We start from the raw sequence: 23,524 nt of genomic DNA on the forward strand, positions 1-23,524 counted from the left end.
AGATCAGAAAAGAAACAGACGCAGTTTATGAAGTCCGGAAACAAGAAATGACTCGTCGACATACCCGCCACCAAGCGGTGGAAAAGGCGGCGCATACTAGAAAAGGTGTAGTGGGATCAGGCACCGACGAGCGGCGAGCGTAGAAAAGTCCCAGATGTACGCGGCGGCGCTTCAGTCGAGAATCCGACCGGTTCCGAGCGTTCCGAAGGCCTTCGGCGAGCAGCAGCTTCGGCTTGCGGTTTGGCCCTTTGGCGGCATGGCAGCGCGAAGTGGCTCCCGTTCTGAACTGATCTTTACCCCGTGTTTGCTGTCGTTTGTGGCCAATGAAGTGTCATGTCAAATTAGCGTTTAATCGCGCAGCAAATGCAATGCGAGCCGCCCTGGCCGCCCGTTTCATACAACCTATCCAACACGTGCTTTAGTGGCGCCCTCTCGAGCCGTCGACACGGAGTGCGGCAGCCGTGACTGCTTGCTGAGCTCACTACCCCTCCTCTAGTTCACGGCCACTCAAGCGACCAAGGACGTCATGAAGGGGGCTATTTTTTGCTTGTTTTTGTAATTTTAATTTGGTTATAACTTTCAAAAATAAAGCGAAATTCGAGAAAAAAAAGTTTCTTTAAATACCTGAGCGCACTGCACGTGCAGTGCGCTCAGGTTTGGTGCAAATTAAAAACCAGTAAAAACGTCCTTGCAGGGCCCCTTTAAAGGGACAATGAAGGCAGTTTCGGATATTTTTTTGGCGATTGAACTGGGTTCCCGGCGCGCCTCAGCCCACGATGCCCAAATTTCAGCCGAAACCGGCGCTTGTGTGCCGCGCAAATCAATTAAACAGTCGAGGTAATAATCGTACCGGGATCGATCGAGGCGACGCCCCGAGTGTTGCGGGAGAAACCAGCAGAGGCGGAGGTCACGTGACCCTGCGGGGCCTGGAAACATCACGTCACTAGAGACGTGTCAGCGATTGGTCGAAACGAGAAACGTGCCCTCGGTCACGCTTTGGTTCGTGGTTTTTATGAACACTGTTCTAATTCCACTTGAATAACCACGAAAACTATAAATCGAACCGAAAATGATAACTAAACCGTAAACAAAACATCATAATTATTTTTCTCTTTGCTACACTGCATGCGAAACGGGCAACGAGCAACTATGGGCAAACAAAATATATAAAATAAAGAACACAGCGCGGAGCACGCGGGAGTTTTTTGGTTCTGGGTTCAGACGTCGGTGCCGTGTTTACTTTAGGAACACGGCACTCGAGGGATTCTGCAAAGCGGTAGTCATGCCAAATTTGTGCGCAGTTGAAGGATGTTCAAACGGTCGACTGAAGACCCGTGATCGTTCGGGCGACGCTAGTTTGCACCTACTCCCAAGCGATGAAATGAAGCATTGCGAAGTCTCTGGTTGAACAGCGTTGTTTTGCGCAGAGGTCTCGGCGATGGCGTTAGAATTTGTTCGCTACGTTTTCGGTCAGGAGACTTTGAACACAACCTTCAGGTTAGCCGGAGTCTGGGCGTAGGTGTGAGGCGAATCACACTGGGTCGGCGGCTATTCTGGGGCGTCCTCGTAAAGAGGCATTCCAGAGTTCCGTGTCCTTAGGAGCATCTCCCGTTCTGTTGGTGACAGGTCACTGAACGGGAGCCCGAATTATCTCGCGAGAGCGGCATTGCCGTCCATGTTGGTCCGACGAAACGACCGCGCCACCGCGCTGCTATAACCCACCGCGGTAACCGGAGTCTCGACGCCCTAAATGCTGCCGGTACCGAGAATTCACATGTGACGTCACTCCCTACGTCACCTCCGTTTTCGGAGGCCCAAAAACGAGAAACGCAGATAATTCAGTTTCGGTTTCTTCAGTTCTTTCGTGGGTACAGAAATACGCGTCACAAATGGCTATAAAAAATTGGGCAGTATGCCAGGTTCCCAAGAAGCCTAAAAACACCGTTTAAAAAAAAATAATTAAAATCGCCTTCATTGTCCCTTTAACCTGCAACAGATTATAGTTAACCGTCGTTTGACACCACGCTACCGGAAAATGTAGGGAGCTGGAAGGTCTCTGTTTTGACACCTTTGTGTCTTAACGCCCTTTAGGTTTGCTTCACGACAAGCGTCTTTCTAACGTTTCATAATCTCTGCGGTCCCTTAGCGTCCATCTTAATCAAGAGCGGAAAGATTTCCGTCGTCCGGTTTTTTACCCTAGTAAGCGAGAGTGTTCCGTGGCGAACTCTTTATCTTATAATTTATTAGTTGGCAAACTGGCACGTTATCGCTGAAATCGCAGTTTTATAGGCACGTGGCTGCCACGTGGCGTCCTAGAATAAATCCTGGCATGCTTATCTTAAAAGATAATAGTGGGTACTAGTTGTGCTTGCTCCAAGAAAAATTAACAAGCGACTGACTGTAAATATACGAAAGTGTTCGAATGCAGAAGATAGAGTAGTATCTTCTCTCTTTTTACAATACGCGCGTTTTGACTTCAGAGCAACTTTATTGATTTGGCAGGCGCACCACGGAATAAAACTAGCTTCTATTCTTTTTTCTTGTTGTTGTTGGTTGCCATCACTAGAATAAATGTCCACGTGACGAACTACCGCGACAGCGTAATCTAGATACCAGGTTATTTTCTTTCCGTCGAAACACCGAGAGGAAGGAAAAGCCCCTGCCAAGCTCTCGGTCTTTATCGCAGTGTCACAAGGCCAGCAGGCGTCCCTGGATGTCAGTGTCAAAGTCTCCGTCAACTTCACCAAAGTCAGCATTTGGAGTGTTCACAGTGATAGCAGCCGGTGATGGTCATAATCGATTGTCAGTAGAAGACAGGAGCGCGCTGTTTTCTAAGGCTGTACCAAGTCCTGCTGATCAATGTCGACCTTCAGTTAAACTCGGAGCCGTGTCAATGACAAATTTTTCCGGAACAAGCGAACTCTAATATCACCAGTGGCGATGCTGTTTCTTGCCATATTGGCTATAATCTAAGTGCTCCCTAGGCGAAAACTCAACTCTCCGATTCCCAAGTTTACACCCCAACTCTGGAAACCCTAGAAGACTGTACCAGGAGACATGGACGTCACCAGCGTCATCGGGGACTACGGCAAGTTCCAGAGGAATATCTTCATGTTCTGCCTGCTCAGAGGTTTCCCAAATGGCCTTCACCTGGTGGTGTACACTTTCTTTTTTCCGGTAGTTGAACACTGGTGTGCTCCACCCGATGCACTCTCCGGAAATATGACCACGGATTACTGGAAGACTGTGGCGCTGCCCCGTGAGACAGGCGTCGGAGGCAGCATTGGTTACAGCAGCTGTTCGATGTTCCCGGTGGAGCGCGTTGGAGAGGAGCTTGTAGCTTTTAAAAACGGCACGGTTCCCTGCGAAAGATGGGAGTACGGCGAGAGCTTCTACAGACATTCCCTCGTCCAGGAGGTAGGTACACATGGTGAAGGTCACGTGGCTTCTAGCACTCGGATCCAGGGGCGGATGCGGGAATTTCCTGAGGGGGGGGGGGGGGAGTCAGGTGTTGGTCAGCGTACCATATGTTTAGGAACCCCCTCTTCCTGTCCCTCGTTTCACGCCCTAAATTTTACACATGCAGAAATCAAGAGGGGGGTCAGGACATCCGGACGCCCCCCTCTAAATCCGCCCCTGCTCGGATCCCAACTTTCAAGTTGTCTTCCGCATTGCCGATGCTTTATCTTGCTATAAATCGTACACGAAAAATGGCACTTGAGGGCACGAAAAGCCTATCCGGACGGAATCATCAATTTGGACGCGCGCTTTTTTTTCTTTGTTCAATAGTTGGCACACGTTGTACCTTAGGGTTGTGAGTTCTCAAGTATAAACTGTGACTTGCCAAAACTGATTTTTTTTTCCTTTTCCTTCAGTTTGTCGGCATACCAACACAGGTACTTATTCACTAGGGCACTGTAGAACGACGTACACAAAACATTGCTTTTTATATTCACTGTCAACTTAAAGGGACACTGAAATGACATTTTTTTAAAGGGCATAGGTGGGACACGTATTTTGATAAATTTTCCAGGATTTTTTTTTTTTTTTCGCCGCCGTTAGACGCAATTTAGGAGGAGGTCACGACCCGCTCTAAGCACCGCCCATAATTACTGGATTGGCTTGGCTGCTCGGCCGAACGCGCTCGCAAGCCTAGCGTTTCTGTTTCCTGACATCCGGTACGTCTAGTCTGGCGTCTGTCTGACACACGAGCAAAGGCGTGCCATCCTCCGGAATCGTGCACTGCCCGTAAGACCATAACATAAAATCTGCGCTTCGGCGTCAATTTTCACCTTTGTTCGTCTGCTATTCCGGCCCCGTTTAAAAGCTTCCGCAACGCTCACATGGCGCGATTATGAAAGTGGCGTTCTAGCGTTCCATGATGCTCGAGGCACGGTCCAATACAAGCGTCTGTCGGCGTCTGTAGATGTTCAATAAAAAGCGACCGAGAGGACCAAAAAAATTTAAAATGAATATGCAGTCCTTTCAGTTTTGTGTTCTTTTTTTTTTTTTTTTTTTTTTTGGGGGGGGGGGGGGGGCATGGCACCTGTGAGTTAGGTGAGTGAGCATCATGAAGCAAAATTTAAAGCGCGACCTAAAAATACTGGCTTTGGCAGGCCAGGTGCACTGCAAAACTCGGGAGCTACTTTCCTATCGAAGCGAAATGACTGGAGCATACCTGAACAAACTTGATGCGAGCCGAACGCCCGATTGCCTCTAGCGAAATGTCTCGCAAATTTTAACCCGGTGTAGGTATCTTCTCGGTATTAAAACCGTGGTTGCAATCACCACGGTTGCACAGTTCACAAAGCAGCGGCCAACACCTTTATTCGGCGTCAACACGCGCAAAGAAATAAATCAAGCCCGAAGTTCGTCTGCTCCTCGCACGTGGGTTAAGATGATGTCAAAACGCTAAGCTTTTATCGGCTGATTGAAACAAAAAAATAATAAGTAGACATCAAGGCATCTAGCATTGAGGTCTACCCACTATCCTTTCAATCAAAGCCAATGGGAACTCGGCGTCGTTCTGGTGTCACCCCTGCGCAGGAAGCAGACCACTTTTTCTCCGCATAGGCTCAACAGATGACGTGGGACGCTAGGCCAAGCACCCACACAGCGCGCTTCTGATGGATGGATGGATGGATAGTAATGGTTATACCCTCTGTAACGGGCGGCAGCTTGTGCCCCCTAGCCTAACATTTCGTCATCCTTTTTTTTTTTTAATTTGAAGGCGCGTACTTGCGACAGTTGTTTGATGCAAACTAGGTCGCTTGAGGAGGTCTTATTCTAAACACCGCAGTGAAAGCAGAACGACTCGCAGTTATAAAAATAAATGCGCTCAACGAGTTAGGCTCCCTTAAGCACGCCCCAAACGCCGACAGCCATGGTTGTATTATTTCGTTTAAAATTGAAGCGGAAAAGGCAGTCTCGGGATATATATATCTGTGAAAAAAAAAAATATATATATGAACTCTATCTAGATGATCTGTTTCTCTAACATAGCTATGTTGTCGATAAAAATACTATTACGGCACGAAGAACCAATTTTACAACGAACATTTGACACGTCAATCATCACTCCAACCTGAGAGCCGAAAAACGGTGCTTAGCACAGTGTTGTAGGCGTTACAGAAAACAAAAAGGTAACGAAATACGTTACTGGTTACTGGTTACCTTCGTTACCACAAAATAAAAGGAACGCTTCACCGTCACAGCTACCGATAAAAAATAACGCACGTTACTCCTGCGCTACTTTTTGTTTATGAAATGACATCATTTTTCGACACTGGGACAAAGGGCGTGGTCGTTGGGCATTTCCCAAAGTGAGAGTATTTGCGTGGGAAAAAGAGAGGCGACATTTCGAAGGTATGAGTTTACAAGAAATCATAGGATTTGCCACCTAAAAACACAAAACAATTGGAGTGTAATCTTTTTGTAAGCCTTGGGAAGACGAATAATGAGTGACGTAACTGCGTTACCCATTACTCGAAATACGTAGCAGTTGCTAAATTTAACAAGTACGTTACTACGTTGCCGAAAAATGTAACCTGTTACCGCTAACACTGGAGACTAAGTACCTTTCGTTGCGGGCGGGGCCTAGAGCAGGGCTACCCCCACCTAAATTGCGTCTAACGTCGTAAATATTGCTAAAGAAAAAAAGTTTCTTTAATCGTGGAAACATTAAAAAAAAAGTACCCCAACTAGTCCTTTTCAGAACCGTATATATTGAGAGACTTCGGCAGAAGCATGGAGCTTGTGACCTGCTATATCTAGCTATAATTAGCTGACCTCGTGATAATACAATATGGAGATTCGTTTTCATTTCGCCAGTCCACCCCGAGTGAGCCCACTTAAATTCGCGGTTACAAGTAGCGTTATGAAAACATTTCTCGTTCACTGGTATTCTATTACGATTGTAATTGGTCGCTGCAATCAAAGACCGCTTACGTTTTATCGATCTCCAATATCAAGATTTAGAAACAAGCTTTTTATCTATTTCTTTTTTTTTAAAAACGCGTGACCTTAAAGTTTTACACGTGACCTTAAAGTTTTACGTCAAAGTTTTAACGAAGCACCTCGCACAGATAATTTGTTATTGATGTTTTATAAAACAGTACCGACGATATATCTTATTTTCGTTTGTTTTAAGTCCAAAATGTGATTTTACGAGAAAAGCTGGGACAGCTTCGCAATGGCTCCGCTAGATGCCGTCAGCCGCGGTGCAGTGTTTTGGGTTTTTATCGGAGCTAGACACTGATCTCTAAGGCTAAAGTTATTGAAAAAACTTAGTTTATCAAGTTTTTTTTACAGCAATGCACTACAAATCTCGGCTCCCTCTTGCGTAAAAGCATCAGGATTTGTACGGTCGCGTGTCTAGAGGTCAAAATTGTACAACATGGCGGCAACCAAGGGGGGGGGGGGGGGGGGGGTAACTTATGTCTGGTGAACGGGATACAAGTTTATCGCTCCAAGCCTCTCTCCTCGTTAATTTAAAGATAAAGTCTACCACCAAAAAGAAAATATTACCAAACAAAAACACATCTATCTTGTCTTGTCAGTTCAAAAAAAAAAAAAGAGGTACTTTTTTGCCGCTATGGCATGCCCATACATCGTCCAGAAAACACGGTCTTCGATCCAGACATAAGAGAGAGTTTTAAGGAAACGTTTCTGCACATACGAACTGCGCATGCGCCACCAAAGAAGACTCGCACATGCGCAGTTCGTACCGGAGGGCCCGTCGTACCGTATCGGAGGGCGTGCAAAAACGGTTCCCTAAAACACTCTAATGTGACAGCACCGCCATGCAAGGAAGAAGCACACCTCGGACAGTGTTTGCAGGCGGTCATTTTGTAAGATGTGTATTAGCAATGGAGACCTCAACTTCAATGTAGCAAAAAAAAAATTATTAAAAAAAAAAAAGAAACAAACTTTCAGCCTTTTCACTTTGCTGAAGAAGGAAGACCAGCGGAACTGTACAATGGAAAGTAATAGCTGGCCGCAAGTCGGCAAGCTGCAGAGTGGAAAGGCTGCCGCCACCTATGAGTGACGGCGGCATCCAGATGCGTGGCTTGCCGCCGTCGCTCATAGATGGCGGTAGGTGTCCAGAGTTCGGTGTCGTCCTTTTTTTTGCGGGGGACAGGATCCTGGGAAAACTAGCTCTTAGCAGCTCCGCTGTAGAAAGTCAGGATGGCCAACGAAGAAGGGGATGGTGAAACTGTGCCGCGCGTTCCGTCCAGTGGGACCTGGTCTGCGACAGCGCCTGGATGCGGTCTCTCGTCCAGAGCGCCACCATGGCTGGGATGCTCGTAGGCAGCGTACTCTGCTCTTACCTGGGGGACAGGTGAGATAGCCGCTCTATAGACGCTTTCAGCACGCGCCAAATTGAGCCGCCATAGCCGCCCTTCTCTTGTCTTACCAAGACGCTGAGCCACTGAAGCGGGCGTTGACGAGTCTCCACGAGGGCCTATGCTGGGGAGAAGGACACAGTAGAATCTAAAATGGCAATGAAGCGTCCTGCTCTGGTAATGGTTACGTGGAGGGAACAGAATAAGAGGAAACAAAAACTGAAGGTCGGTTATGGCGGCGCCCATGTAGAGCTGCCTGAAAGCGTCTATACTGTGTCTTTCGATAGATTGGAGATTGGAACGGGCAAAAGGAGTTGGCGCATAACGAGGGAGCAGGCCATAGCGTCGACGGATGGCTTACCATGCTCAAAGCGCAATGTGAAGGCTGGTTCGTACATTTGCGTTTGAGTGCGATCCAGCGCATTCTGACAGCTTATGACCGCTTACGTCTAGAGAACACACTTGCATCATCTATCACGTGGGCAACACTTGCACCGTAGTCAAATCTTTTATTATTCTTTCTTCTTTATTCTTTCTACGGCGTAACCGCGCGTTGCATTATGGGACGTCTCTTATAGGGACGTTACACGTGACATCACGTGCAACGTCAAAAGGGCCAAATTTTCCTGCTATATTTGGCGGGAAATCTTTCGCTGAATTTAGCGGAAAAATTTCTCGCCAAATTCAGCGGGAAATTATACCCTCGTGACGTCACACGTGACCCTCCCCTCCTCCTCCTCAAGAGCTGCGCTCTAATTCGGCAGTACAGAGAATTGTAAATTTTTTTTTACGCCATAATTTTTTTATAGTTTTAAAATTCTCCTTAGCATGTTATTAGTGCTCATTTCTTGCGAATAATGAGTCGATTCGATCTCGCATACATAGCAAAAGCATTCAAACTAGTCAGATGGGTGCATAACAGTTTACTCAAACCACATAAATTGGTGTGGTTCCTCCATGGCATGGCCCTTTATGGAGAAGGAAGTAGTTAGAGGTTTTTGCTTAGGCCTGCCGCCTCCGAGTAAGATTCTACACGTTACAGCAAAGTCAGACGTCGAATTTCATTGATGACGTTATTGCATCGTTTCTCTCTCCTCTGCATTGGGCGCAATTCCAAAGAAGGGATTAAAAAAAAATTATTTCTTAAAAAAAAAAAGAAGAAATATGAGATAGAGGTTGAACTATATTTAGAATCTCTTTGTGGTATCTGCTATTTTCCTTTGAGGGCCTATTTTTTTCGTGAAGCTAGCAGCATTTCTTTCTTTGTTTCTGATACTGCACAAAACGCTATGTAAAAACTGATGGTTTTACATTTTTATGACAAACTTGTGAAGTGACAAAATGTCTATGTGTAGTTTTATCCCGTGAATCTGAATATCGTATTCATTTTCCCTGAAGATGTAACTAAACGCGAGAAAACACCAAAGACCTCCGGCCAGTCGTTATTGCAACATGGATACTCTGGTGGGTTCGGGGCAAATTGCTAGTATAGGGTGTATAGACTAGGCGCCATATTTGAAGGCGATGTTTAGAGCGCATGCTCGGAACGACCTCACATTACTAGGCTGCTAAGACGGGCAATCTCGACGGTGCGGAATGCACGTTGCAGAAGAACTGCGGAAGCTCGCCGTCAGCACGCGCTCAGCAGCCGCGCACACAGATATTGCCGCCAGTGAATACTCCTTATAATGTCTAGTCTTTTTGCACTTTTACGCATTGTGGTAGGCACATCGCAGGGATTTCAGTGTCGGCGTTTGTAGGCTGTCGTCGCAACAGAAATGGCAAAGTCCTTCCTCTCTCCCCTCAAGGCACGAGGAGAGATAAACTGGGTGTTCCCATTGGCCGCGCCGGACGGAGAGGGAAGAGTTAGAGCCCCGGCGACAAGCGCAGCTTTTCCTGGTGTTGTTGAGCGGGGAAGGGAGGGTGTAATGTTGATGTTTAGCAATAAGCGGAAAGGGGGACGCATGCAGAAAAAAAGAGGCGAAGCTCTGCTGGGATGGCGGCTGCACGTCGACGAGCTTTGGCAGAACATATTTTACGTTTCGAGTTGGGTTCATTAAGTAAAAGTGTTATAGTGAAATTGAACGCGGTGGAAGTTTCTAAAACGCTCCAACATTACGCGCAGCAACTGGCAACGTCGGCGCATGTTTTCTTGTCAATGTGTGAAGTAAAAGTGATAGCTGATGTACGGTCGCCCAGTGCGGGCAAAATGGTGTCGTCCCGTCCCGTCCTCGGGTACGTGGCACCATTATGCCCGGTTTGCGCGAGCGTGCCACAGCGATCGCTTTTACCTTTACGCGCATTGTGGGCGAAAAAGGCACCCTTTTTTCATTGTTGAGGTTATACGTTGTAGTTATGCGGCTATGAAAAAGGTTCATGCGTTGCGTGATTGATGGCGTCAGTCTGCCAGCGTGTTCCCTTGTCGAAAGCGGTCAGAAGCGCTGACAAGACACCATTGGCTACATTCAAACGCAAATGTGTGAACCAGCCTCAAAAAATGTGTAGTGAGGTAAAACGCGCTGACACAAACGGCACACCTGCCTCCCAATTTAAAAGCTCGCTGCCGCGACGTCTGTCAATGATTCGGCAGTGGCTCATTCACCCAATGAGCCTGAGTATACGCCAAGGCACAATGAGGCCAACCAGGATTGCCGTTCAGGACAACTCCTTTCAATTTTTACGAACCACCTAGATCAATCATGTTCAGCTGCAGAAAGATGACTGGAGAGCACTGAAATGCACGTTCGGCACTGCTTGATTGGCTGCATCGTATGATTACACCGGATTTTTAAAACATCTACCAAACTCCAGCTCATATCAGTCAAGCTATTGTCTTGATGAAGGACAATAATTCGACTTCTTGTCCCATCGCAACAGACATATGAGTCCGGAAAACTTGTGAGCGCAAACAGAGACGAACACCCAAAACGGCGACACGGACAATCGTTTGTGCATGTACTTTTCTTCTTGTTCGTCCCTGTTAGCGCCTACAAATTTTCTAGGCACAATGGACCAACTAGCCCAACAAGTCTCGTTAAAGGCATATCTGCGTTTGATTGGTGCCGAAACTCACGAAAGGGTATCAGTGCTATAGTGGACCATTTTCGGATATCGCCCTGTTCCGGAAGCTCTTGTAAACGAAAATACGTAAGCATGTGCTCAAGTGTGCTCAAGAAAGATAAATCCTGCGGGTTCTATTGAGCTGGAGTAACCTAGATTGGGCTCACTAAACTCCCCTTTGTGCCTATTGTGACCTATATTTTCGCTGCGAAGTTCGTTCCAACACCTTCCTCCCCATAATTCGCGCATTGTTTCATCCTGCGCGTCGTTGAACTTTGTTTTTGTGTCTCAAAATGGTGGATTATCCGCTCAAATCAAAACCAACATGGGCGCAATTTATTCTTCCTGCGCAGGTTGGGACGTCGACCTTTGATCATCATGTCCTTCACCCTCAGCCTTGTTTGTGGTTTCATCATCGCGGTGTCACCATCCTACCTGTTTCTTCTGGTTGTGAGGCTCATTTTGGGTCTAGGATTGGGCCTGGGACAGGCTTCGTCTTTCTGTTTACGTAAGGGCCAAGTCACGTTTTTTTACACGAAATGCGTTTAGGGCTAGGTTATTGTTTAAAAAATGTCCCAAAGCAGCTGAACGTGAAAGTATACATATAATTTGAATTGAATAGGTACATAATCCCGCTAAGCATAGCGGTGAAATTGAATATATGCTAAAAATGACGCTCACATTCTGTGCACCTCAGCTTTATCATAGGAATCAAGCACGCTTCCATTTTTTTTGTTTTTATAAGGAAGCGATGACTCCTTTTGATATGACGGGTCTATGCACGAGATTCAAATGAGAACCCATTGCTTTAGTATGTTCTCCCATTGCAAGAGCGTTCTCGCAGCTCGGAGCACGCACGTGGTTTCGAAATACCCGCTGCAGAACTATTAATGCGTTAGCATTAGTACCTACATGAGAGCGAAATGCTGACGCCGTCCGTCTGTGGACAAAACACTGGAAAGAGAAGCGCGCCGCGTGGAGAGGACAGTAGTGACGGACAAAGGTGAAAGGGAGGCGACGTCACGGGGCGGAAGCCAATGAGCGCGCGGGAAACACGTGAACAGCGAAAACTGAGTCAGACAGCGGATACCGCTTCTAAGCCTGCATGGTCGGTGAACGAGACAGAGGAGCGGAGGCAGCGCCTACCTCGGCTGGCCGAATTATGCGGCGCAAGAAGCGGCAAGCCGACGCGGGTCTGCGTGCGACAGAGGCTGGTGCGAAGCGGGCTCGAAGAGCCCGCTTCGCCGGAAAAAAAAAGATTAAAGGAAGATTCGTTGGTGGATCTTTAGGAAATACGTTAGCATGACTCTTGGGAAACGCCACACACGGCCCCCTTTGGTAAACGCTAACACTGCCCCCGTAATGAACCCAACAAGAGGCAGCAAAGAATAGAGGAAGCAAAAGAGAACGCAAAAAGAGAAAACCAAAACAAAAAAGTGAATGGATCGGCTTTTCCGTTCTCTAAAGGGAAACGCGTGTGGAGTTTCCAAAGGGTCATGCTAACGCATAACCTAAGTAACCACCAATGAATCTTCCTTTAATTTTGGTTATAGCTATCACAATTCATGCCCCCTTTCTAACTAAATAAGCGACGTACCGGCGTGCGGTAATGTGTCATTGTGGGGTGTACATTAAAGTACCGGGCTCGCAGCCGCACTGCACTCGCTAAACTTGTTATCTGCAGTGTAAGCCTGTATCGCCATACCGTTGCAGACTGACCTCACTCTGTCTAAATATCCAAAGCAGGGGTGGCAAGACAGACATATGCAAAAAGCCATAAAGAAGACGCAGTACAGAGTTTTAGTAAAGAAGTGTTGTGGTAGTTTTTGTTATGTATTTTTTTCGCCTCGGCTGGTGACCACAGCGACTTTCATTGATTGCTCAATATGGATCCTTACTGTGTTCTTCCCTGATCTAAAGTCTAATGGATTTTTTAGTAATTTCAAGCTTAGTCAACTTGTGTCTTTTTTAATCGCTCCACAGGTTTGTTGGTCATTGTGTGTAACTGCAAGAAATATGCTTTTGAATTACGTAGCTTAACATTCCCGCTCGGGTGTAGCTGTAACAGCTTGTCAGTGAATCGCAAATCGCAAGCGTCAGTTTACATTGTCATGGTGCCCGTGAAAATATATTTATATGAATCTATAAATCTTTTATTGTCATCTGAATTAGAATATTTATTCGTGTCCTTTGAATCGGTGCATTGTGTTACAAATACTGCTAAAGCACAAGAGGGAACCTAAAATGGCACACTGTGAACAAAGTCGTAAAAGTACGCTCTTGGGAGTAGCCAACACTCTTTACGATACTTTTTTGTTGTTGCAGTGATGGAGGTGGTTGGGCCATGCAAGAGAACGACAACAGCCGTCGCCTTCTCCCTGGGATTCGCCATAGGGCTTCTAGCTCTCCCGGCCTTCGCCTGGGTTTTCCAAGACTGGAGACATCTGCAGGCCGTCATCTCTGTGCCTCTGGTGATCTTCGTAGCATGGTCTTGGTATGACAATCTCTACTGAAAACACGTTGCGGTTTTTGTAAAAGACACACTATACGTCTCTAATATGCATTTTCAGCCGCGGGTTAAACGAATAACGGTAGCTGTAGACTGGCAACTCACCGGGTAGTTCTAACAATCATCATTCCACACGCTTTCGAGAAAAAGAAAGAGAAGAATTTGCGTTTATTAAAGAATGAGGTAAACCAGCACATACTGCTGGTTCGCTACATTATAAAATCAACGAAAAGGAAAATAATAATCAGATCGAGAAAGGCAAGAGAGAAAAGAGACAGACCAATAAAATACAAGTGTAAGAACAAAAAAAAAATTGCCATAAGTATCATTTCCGATAACAGTGCATCACCACTCACCAGAGTCTCTGTGCAGGTGAGCCTTGTGATATTTTGGAAAAGCTTTCGTAGAGGCTCAATCAGGTCTTATTGCCCTCCTTTTCAGGCTGTATTTAAGCAGTCGAATAAAGCTTGTTGGATGTCATGTGCAATTCCACATGACGCTGCCGACGTTATGAGGTGACAAGACCAATCATAAAGCGTCAGAAATGCAACGTCATGGCATTTGTCATCTTGGTGCGCGTCTGCTCTAATCAGCGACAGAAGTCAGACGCAATAAATGGCCATGCCTTTAGGCATTTAGCGTAGAGTTGTATTGCCTTTGACTGTACTTTGTCTTATGCTGAAACAAAGCATTACACACACAGATATTCCACAAGCCTCGGCTCCCATGCACCTTGGGGCGAAGAGCGCAACGATTGTTTGTTTTATTCCTTTATTAAAGCACTATAAATGTTGCGCTCGTTAGACCTACCAACTTAAGAGGCTTCGTGGCAATAACGTTTTGGTGCCACCCCTGAGATGCACAGATGCACATACAAATTAGGCAGTGTGGGGTTCATATAACGAGCTTTACTGTCTTTTTCCTTAGGTATCTTCCGGAGTCCCCGCGTTGGTTAGTGGCGACGGGAAGGTTGAAGAAGGCACGAAAGGTGCTCCTTCAAGCAGGGGCTGCCAACAACATCGAGATCAAGAATGTGGACTCTATCATCGAGCAACTTCGCCGCAAAATTACGGAGGTATTTGTTGCCCCCACGGAATAACATCACGAGGAACCCGGTACAACATTAAGACGCTCAGCACAAGCGGGCGTAGAGTGTGTACACTTTTCAACCAAGTTCCTTCTACGAGTCGTTAACCAGTTCAAGTTGATGTTTGCCTCTATATACGCAGTGATGTTTTGTCCGCTGACGTCATTTTGCTAAGTTATCTGATGGATGGATATTTCTTGAAAATTTCTTTTCGTTCGTAATCTAAGACGTTACTTGCCCGTAAGGACATAATAACCCACGCTACGCCTCGTAAGAACAATGACAAGCTAGAACGGACCTTGCTTTCCTCTCTAATAACGAGAAGCTCAACTTGAACTGTAAAAAGAGTGTGGATAGATGTGCACTCCAAAGCGGAAAGGTTCAACATTAACGAGTTTACCAAAAAGCTTGAATATCACCAATTTCTTTTTACGGCATCGCAGTCATCATTTTGTTCGTGGCGTGTTTTTGATTTATATTTAATTTACCTAGATACAAAAAGCAAGTCCTTTAGCGATTGATCAAACAAACGGAATCAGTTATGCAGTCCTGAGCCCACTGAAACGGCTGCTGGCCAGTGAGCGCGTAACTTGCACCTTGATACGTTATGGACCCCTTTCGAAAGTCACGAGCCGATTGTTAGAAGTTTGGATATCACTGCACGCCCGCGGGACCAAAGTTCCTAGATAAGAGCCTCCTACAAGTAGCGACATTCTTTGAAGCATCGACTGCTGACCGCGCAGGTCTTAGGAAGCGAAAGGCGGTGCATAGAAGAAGACTGAACTGAATGATGCCATTTTGTCCCAGTGGATTGTGCTTAGTCAATTGTATTGGTTGTAGTTACTTGTAAAAAGAAGTATCAAGGGACTTTAGGTGGGACAACCTACATTGCGGAACGTGCGAGACATCACAAAAGGTGACGATAAAAACGAGTTATCGTTACTGACAGCTCAAAAAACGCAGGGGGCGCCGAGTCCCTAACATCTTCTCGTCACAACACAGCCAGTGAGATTAGCAACGCCCTCTTTTTATAAGCTGCCGGGAACTATAGGCAACCTGCAGTGCTGTTTGGTTTGGCGCTATCTAGCGACTGAAGCAAGAAACATTGGGTATGCTTGGGGAGTGGCGGCTGCATTGTTCGAACGTGAGAAATTACTCTTGTGGCGTCGCTGAGCCCAGTGTAGCGAGAAATACTGGGTAGGCCAAGGAAGCCGTGATCGCATAACATGCCTCTACGGCGGACGCTGCGGCCCTGGCGGGTCAATAGGAACGTGACTACGTAACATCGGAGTGCGCTTTTACTGAGAAGTATCAGGCTTTTCGCTTCGTCATGATCCAATACCTGTGCATTATATTGCGATCGTATAGACCAGGGGTGGCCAGGTTGACCCTGCCTAAGAGCCGCAAACAAAAACACGAAACTTCCAAGAGCCGCTGGAAAAAGGGGGGGGGGGGGGGGGGGGGCAGAGCAAGAAACGAAACTCGAACTATCTTCAATCTATCCGAATCAAAAGCAGTTCAACTGTACGTAAGGTAGCAGTAGCACAAAGCTACCAAAACGCAACCTGTCTTTCAATTTAAAACGCGCTCCATTTCTCTTTTTGAGGAAGTGCTCGGGTGACCGGGAGGGAGGCGGGGGAGTGGGAAGGGGAGGGGGGGGGGGGGGGGGGGAGCGGGGTGGAGTGAGCCGCGAACCGCATTTCAGTAAGCGAAGAGCCGCATGCGGCTCTTGAGCCGCAGCCTATAGCCACCTCTGGTATTGGCCTTTGCATGGCTTATCACCCGGACGAAAAATGTTGAGTCACTGAGCTGTGGATGCATGTGCAGCGTCTGATATACCGCACAGCAGATCAACAGCGCATGCTCAGAAGGCGTTCCACAGCCCAGCAGACAGAGATGGGAGCGCACAGAAGGCGATATTTGCAAAGATTTATATGTATCGCATATCGAAGCCGCCGGCACACAATGTGATGCTTATCGTTCACCCTTTTCCATGTTACAAAAAGTCAAAATATAACCGTTGGCTCTCACTCTGCTGTTGCCGCCTGGCTGTTGCCGGCTGGCTATACGGCATGCAAGTTCTTTTGCTCTTTGCGCATCTCGTACGCTTTTTTTATGCCCCAAATGTGTCCACTTGCCTTTGTTTCAACCTGATCTCAACCAGTGACGTCCCGCGCTGGGCTGCCTCGCCAATGTGCGTTCCCGGCACGTTATCTAGTTGTTCTTCGATTTGAGAGCCCCCTCCTTGCGCATGGATGAGCCAAAGACGCATTTTTCGACACTTGCTCGACGGATAATCACAATACGTCGGAGCGCAGCTGTCGCTAGAAGCCGACGAGTCAATCAAACAGCACCGAAAGCGCAACGTCACTGGGTTTATGACTTTTCTTGGTGTGTTTTTTTCCTTTTGATGCAACCAAACACAGAAAGGTCCTCCGTGGCGTTGAGATCTTAGCCGGTGCGTTTGTTTTGTGTCTGCCATTGTGCAGGGATTTCATAGCTTCATAGCTTACAAACCAAGGCACACTTTTGACGTACGAGGTAACGTGTCGGAAAATATTGTGTTTTCTTCGACTGCAAGTCAAATAAAATAGCTGATTTTGCATTTGTCCGTCGGGAATAGACAGAGATCCTAGAGCCATCGACGAAAACGCAACAGGCGTTGATGTGACGGGCTTCGGGCCCTCGTGCACTTAGCAAACAGCCACGAAGATACTAAATAACATCACGATATGAAAAGATAAACACGCACGTACAGGTTCGCCGCACATTGTTCATAGGCATTTGTTTTTCCAGCAAGATGAGGCGGCGGGCGATGTGAACTGGTTCGATCTGCTGAGGACGCCGAAGGTGCGCCGGTACAGCATCATTCTGGTCTATGCCTCGTGAGTTGAATTTGGAATTATTCCACGTTGTAGAACTATATAATGGTCATCGTGTAATGTTAAAATCGCTTTGAAAAAAGAAAAACTCAGACAATCTAACTTTTATAATAGTACCAGAAAGAGTGCTACCGGACAAGCCTCTTGCTTGTTTCTTGTCACTTAGCTCAAGTGGTTTCTAGCATTCTTCTACCCGAAGCTCTCTCGCTCTTTGTCAATGCGGTGCACTTAATATAGCTGTCACTTCACTGACCTCGGGTCTTCTAAGCGACAAGATGCAGGAAAGAAATTTAGGTCATTAAAAAGTACTGGGAAAATCAGAGTTTTGGACCAAATTCATGTTCCAAAAGTCGTGTTCCGAATTGATCAATTAAATTAGTGGCAGTACATTATCTTAAGGGGTATTGCATTACCTGACAGGGAATACTTTTTGTACTTACAGGGAAGTGGGGGGGGGGGGGGGGGGATCGGTGGCAGAGTCACTTAACGCACCCCAGCTCTGAGCACGTGAAGCGAAAGCCCGTGCTGTAAAACCAAGGAATCCTGGGTTCAATTCTGACCCCTGCCAGTTTCAATCTGGAAGAGCATCGTAATGTCCTGCGGTCATGTATTACTACTTCGTAAGCACGTTAAAGACCCCAAGCTAGCAGTGGTACTGTACTGGTTAGATTTCTCCCCTACAGTGGAGAAGCCAGACGCCCATTGGACTGACATCTTCCCGCGGTCTAAACATAACAACATAATTCCTTTTGTTGTGGCGTTTCCAAAAAAACAAGATCAGTATATACATCGTCCTTATGGCCTTTTCATCATCGTCAACAACACCACCATCAATATTATAATCAAGATAATCATCAACAAAAAGCATGTGATCATCATCAACTTGTTGGCGTGTCCTCGTGTTTTTTTCTGTTAGCTACTTTATTCGCGCGTTTTTGCTTTTTTTTCTGCTCAGCGCATATGAAGCATGTCGCCGCCCAACGAAAAACGTTTATCCGATCATCATGCAGGATGACGTGCGGGGCTGTCTTCTACGGTCTGCAGTTTTCGGTGACGTCACTGGGAGGCGACCCTTACATCAACTTCGTCCTGGCCGCCGCCGCTGAGCTTCCAGTCTGTCTGCTCTGCTACAGCTCGGTGCGATGGTGCCGGAGACGCCGGACCATGCTCGCCATGTTTGGCGTAGCAGGTCTTTGCTCCGTTGCCGTCGGTCTCCTCATATTCGCTGGTAACCACGTCAAACATATCTGGCTCTACAGCGCTGCTTTGCCGGTGGCTACACTATGGTGGCGCACCATATACTTGCCGCCAGTTTTCCTTGCAGTGGGGTGTTTGGAATCCGTGTCTCCGATTAGTGTTTTTAACACGTCTTAAAAAGTGGTCCCTAAATGTCCGCCTGATGATGTCATAAAACTGTCATACTGCCCCGGTCGCGATTGTTGCGGTGTAACAGCAGTGGTGGTCGGATCTGTGACAAACCCCTGTTTTGTGGCAGGCCGCTCTTTAGTTTGTGGGAACCATGAGTTCCCCGTATTCCTATCTAGGTCTAACTCAGGCAGGCCATGGGTGCCGCCGCGCCGGGCCCGCGACCAGGGAAATACGGCCAGAGAACGCCGTATTTCCCTGTAATGGTTCTCCCTCGCTGCCCTTCTCGAGGGATTTGCCACTGGTATACACCCTTCGGGAACATCCATACCTGGACGCGTTTGCCCTATACGGGGAGCAAATCAATTTCCGACTACTCGGGCGCTTTAATTTCCCGCAGGCTATATAAAAGCCGGCCCGAAACAATGGCCGGAAACTAGGGGAAAACACTTACTCCACAAAGCACTGTCTTTTTTTTTTTTAGGCTATTCTTTTTTCGTGAATTCGCCTATAGCGGCAACGCGGAGTCCGATCGGTGATCCTGTCTGAATGAGGCAGCGCCGATACTTCGTACTTTATTGAAGGCAAAGCGTAATGGCATATCAAGCCAATAAACACACGGGCGTCCTGGGCTTTTACGTGGTAGCACCGCAAATGGGGAAACCCACAAGCTTGACTATCCACGGAAGCTCCAGCAGCCGGGAGTTTGGACGGGGCGACGCCAGTGACGCTCGCGTTCGCTCGTACCGTTTGCCGGGACTTTTAGCCCCAACCGCCAGGATCGCAACATGCGACAAGACAGGCCGGCTTCTGCGACGTCATTTGTTGCCACTTCGGGACCGCTTTTGATGTATGGGTAGGATACGACGCTAAACAAACCAGATGGAGACGCTTCCAGGCACTGCAGTGATAATACCAATGGTTCTGAATTCAAGTCAAGGTGGTGGTACTGCCAGTGGAATGTACCTTGTGCAGGTGCGATTTCCTGGACTAGCACAGTACCCATATCTCATGTGGGGAAACACGCTTGCTTATCCAGAAAAAGACGAGTATGCGCACTCAAAAGCAGATGCAACTTAACCAAAGCTTGCCTACTCAGGGAGTTTGGTATTTTCTGGGAGAAGCAATGTGATGGTGTTCGTTGCAGTGCTTTTGTCGTGTCAATAAAAGCAACGACTCTGATGACTTCACAACCTGGGTTAAGCCCATAAAAACGGCGTTAATGCGTCAGGGTTGGTAGAGTTGAGAGCTAACAAAAACATTCCTCCTGGTGGAGCTGTAATCGCGAAAGGTACATGCTCAGTCTAAACTGGAGTGACATAACTAGAACGCAAAACCGCACTTACAACAAACAGACAATTTTAAGTCGCCTGACGGTCAGTTCCTTCCTTCTGGTTGTCTCTTAGCACTGCCATTTTTTTTAAACTTAAAACACATTTTGTTTGAGCTTTAGACACGATTCCAATAGACTTGCCACCACGGTCGACCATTTTGACACAGGTTCGACGGTGGCATGGTTGCGCCAGTGCTTGGGGATCGTAGGCAAACTCGTGGCTTCGGCGTCTCTCACGGTCATCTGGATGTTCGCCGCCGAGGTGTTCCCCACCGTGCTGCGTACCGTGGGCGTCGGAGCATGCCTCGTGGGAACCCGCGTGGGCGCAGCCCTCGCACCTTTCATCGTAGAACTGGTATAGGCGCCTCCTTCGTACACTCTAAGCGCGTCTACTTTCTCGCATAGCTCTTTGGAGAGTCAATCGCTGCACTCTATTGGAAAAAGCGAATGACGAAACCGAAAAAAAAAAACAGTTCTGACCTAAGGAAAAAAAAAAAAACATGCGTTGAGGCATTGAGCATCTGTTTCACAACGCCAACTTTTTTTTTTTTAAATCTAAAATTGCCGCGATTGATTGTACCAAGTGCTTTACGGGAAAGCAGACACATCATGCTTCTTAGTGTTAAATAGCTATTGGTTCTCGTTGTAGGTTATTCTTTCTGCCTCTGTCCCTTCCGCCAGACACTACCCCTTCCTTAGTTCGCCCTTCTGTCAATCAATGTGTGACTCCTTACGCGCGCGTATGCCCGTGAAATCAGTGTCGTCTTCATGGTACTTTCACACTCACACAGAAAAGCTACACCAGCGAGGTGGTGCCTCCGATTATCCTGGGTGGCCTCTTCTTCTTGTCCGCCATCTTGATCCTCCTGTTGCCGGAGACGTTTCGGGTGGCACTTCCGGACACACTTCACGAGACGGAAGGACTCACGAAATCCAGGTGAGGAACTGTTGAGAGCCGGATGCTGATTCCGGGATAGAACGACCCTCTCAACAACCTAAGTCGCGCTCACACTACTAATACACCACGGCCAACTTTCTTGGGCATTCTTTGGAACAAACAGTTTTCAATTAAATATAACAAATTCTAATTGATTTGCGTTGTATGATACCCAACAATTACAGTCCACGGGAACATTACGAACTTTTGTCAAGACAAGCAGAAGTCAACAGATTGGTGAATGTGGTCCGCAGTATACAATGCAAAACAATTTGTAGAGACGCGGAATGAAGTTTGTATGCGTCCAAAAGTTTAATTACTGCTTATTGGTATTTTAAGACTGCCATCTAAAAATATTTCAAGGAAACATTTTGACGTTTGCTGCTGTTAAAACTGAAATTATTATTGCAGTGAATGCGCCGAGGTGTTTGATGTCCGACAAAGTTGGGGATGCACAAGAAAGACAGTCTGCAGAGACTTTTCGATATAGCGGTTCTGTTACATTGGCCATAAAAAAAAAGTATTGACTGCAGACGTGTTTGAAGAAGACAAACGTGTGAAGCAAACATGCTTAGAACATTCTTGACGTGTGTCCGCACATAATATTATGCTCATGTCTGCAGTGCTAACACCGTGTCCGTGTGCAGTTAAAAGCGGGACTGCAGGGAAAGCGTGACTGCCGCCGTTTTGCAAGAACTTGAACAGCTGCAGATTTATCTGGCTTTGGAGATAACTGTGTTTTGCAGTGTGTGTTAAGATATTTTTTTTCGCGCCGTACTTGTTTGTAGGGTGGACGAGAGTCACCAATGGATCTTTCTGCAATTAGTTCACCCCTTTTCTGTACTCTGCCTGTCAGAGTACGTCGATGCCCTTAGACACGGTCATCCATATCGCTCGTGAACCACATCCATTCCGCTCGTGGAAGGAACGGCATCCATATTTCTCTTGGAGGGAACCGCGTCCATCGTTTTAACCAGACACACATCACAGCCCACGCACTGCTGCTATAGAAACCCAGAGCGAAGAACAACCGGCGACGGTAAAGCGGCAACTGAGCACGCCCGAGCATTCCACCGCGCCACGGCGCAAGCACTGCGCCTCCTCCTCTCTCGCTCCACACCAGCTGTGCGCGTGACTAGAGAAAAACGAAAGGGTTCGTTTTGACGAAAACCCGGCGGTAATTGTCAGTTTGTTAGTGACGAATACACACACGCTCGCACTGTCACTTTTTCCGCGTCATTCTTCCGCCGAGCAGCTCCAGACTGGAATGGCCTTCCCCACCACATTGATGCCATCACCTGCCCATCAATCTTCTTCGGAAATGTTACCTATCATCTTTCACCATGAAGACTAGCACCTATGTTTGATTCTTTTTGTAACCCCACCCCTTATGTAGTACCCCCAAAAGGGTTTTTTTAAGGTAATAAAATGAAATGAAATGAAATGATAGAGAGAAAGAGGTTGATGCGTGCTGACGTCAGCGCTTCGGACCAATGGGAGCGTCGCACGCGTCACCCTCATCTCCCTTTTCCCCTTCTTCCCGGCGCTGACGAACGAAAGACACCGCCGGTTTTCGTCAAAACGAGCGTTCTAGTGCTAAAGCAGTAAAACGTGAATCACCCGAAGGCCTCACAGTTCCAACCGGCGTTTAAACAAGAGACTTATCAAGATGCTTCGAAGCGCTGAATAAGCTAAGTTCTTCATAGAAAAACGTAGGTTACAACTCAATGACATCTGGTGAGTTGATTTTCAACTTCATCGTGTCGTTCAGGATTTTCTGTTATGAATCCTTCGTACTTGTCAGTCCTGGATCGCCAGGACAAGTCGCAGTGAATTGGTGAGTTCTGAATCGGAGACGGCAGCGCCACATGTGTTAGTCACGTGGATTTATTGCCAAAATGGCGGCCTGGAGGCGGATACAGTACGACAGCAAAGCCATCTATGGTATGTTGCCGGTTAAGAGTGCAGGACAACATCCTCCCGCAAAGCCCTCCACTCTTTCCACTTTAACGGAGCGAACGCTGGAGAGGAGGCGAGGATGGGGCCTTGGCGAAGGGAGCTGGACCTGCACTCTTAACCTGCAGCAGCCTATAGTTTTAAAGCTAGCGATTTTCAGTAGCCAAGTCGGCATTTGTTGTTTAAAGGACACCGTGCATGTATCTTGTAGTTGGCACACAAAACAAAAAGGAACTTGATATTCTGGGTTGAGTAACACAACTAAAGCTTAAAAATATACGTGAATTTACACCACATCAGTATTTAAATAAGTATGAACAGCGTAACTTATACGAAGGTATTTTACAGAAGGTCTAAAACAATGTTTTCCACGCAGAGCTGGGGATTCGAGGAACAACACTGAAGCGCCATCTATCGCCGTCAAGCAACTACTAATGCCTCTCTCAGCTGAAGGTCCTGCAGGCATGAAAGACGAGAATGACTGAGAAAGCTGTCTGAGTTTATCTGATAAGATGGCTGGTGAAAATATATTCAATAATAAATTGAACGTC

The 23,524-nt window shown here is 47.0% G+C and overlaps 1 protein-coding gene across 1 annotated transcript; it reads left to right on the forward strand.

Moving 5' to 3' along the window:
- The first annotated feature begins 3,057 nt into the window (after positions 1-3,057).
- On the forward strand, positions 3,058-23,458 carry LOC8029129 (organic cation transporter protein). Its single transcript, XM_040207401.1, has 10 exons — positions 3,058-3,417; positions 7,737-7,840; positions 11,258-11,412; positions 13,230-13,398; positions 14,341-14,488; positions 17,297-17,385; positions 18,393-18,610; positions 20,248-20,435; positions 20,872-21,017; positions 23,350-23,458. The coding sequence occupies exons 1-10, from the start codon at positions 3,058-3,060 to the stop codon at positions 23,456-23,458; spliced, it is 1,686 nt and encodes a 561-aa protein (XP_040063335.1).
- Positions 23,459-23,524: the final 66 nt, after the last annotated feature.

Source organism: Ixodes scapularis, unplaced genomic scaffold (assembly GCF_016920785.2).
Source record: "Ixodes scapularis isolate PalLabHiFi unplaced genomic scaffold, ASM1692078v2 PGA_scaffold6__148_contigs__length_123643588, whole genome shotgun sequence".
Taxonomy (NCBI): Eukaryota; Metazoa; Arthropoda; class Arachnida; order Ixodida; family Ixodidae; genus Ixodes; species Ixodes scapularis.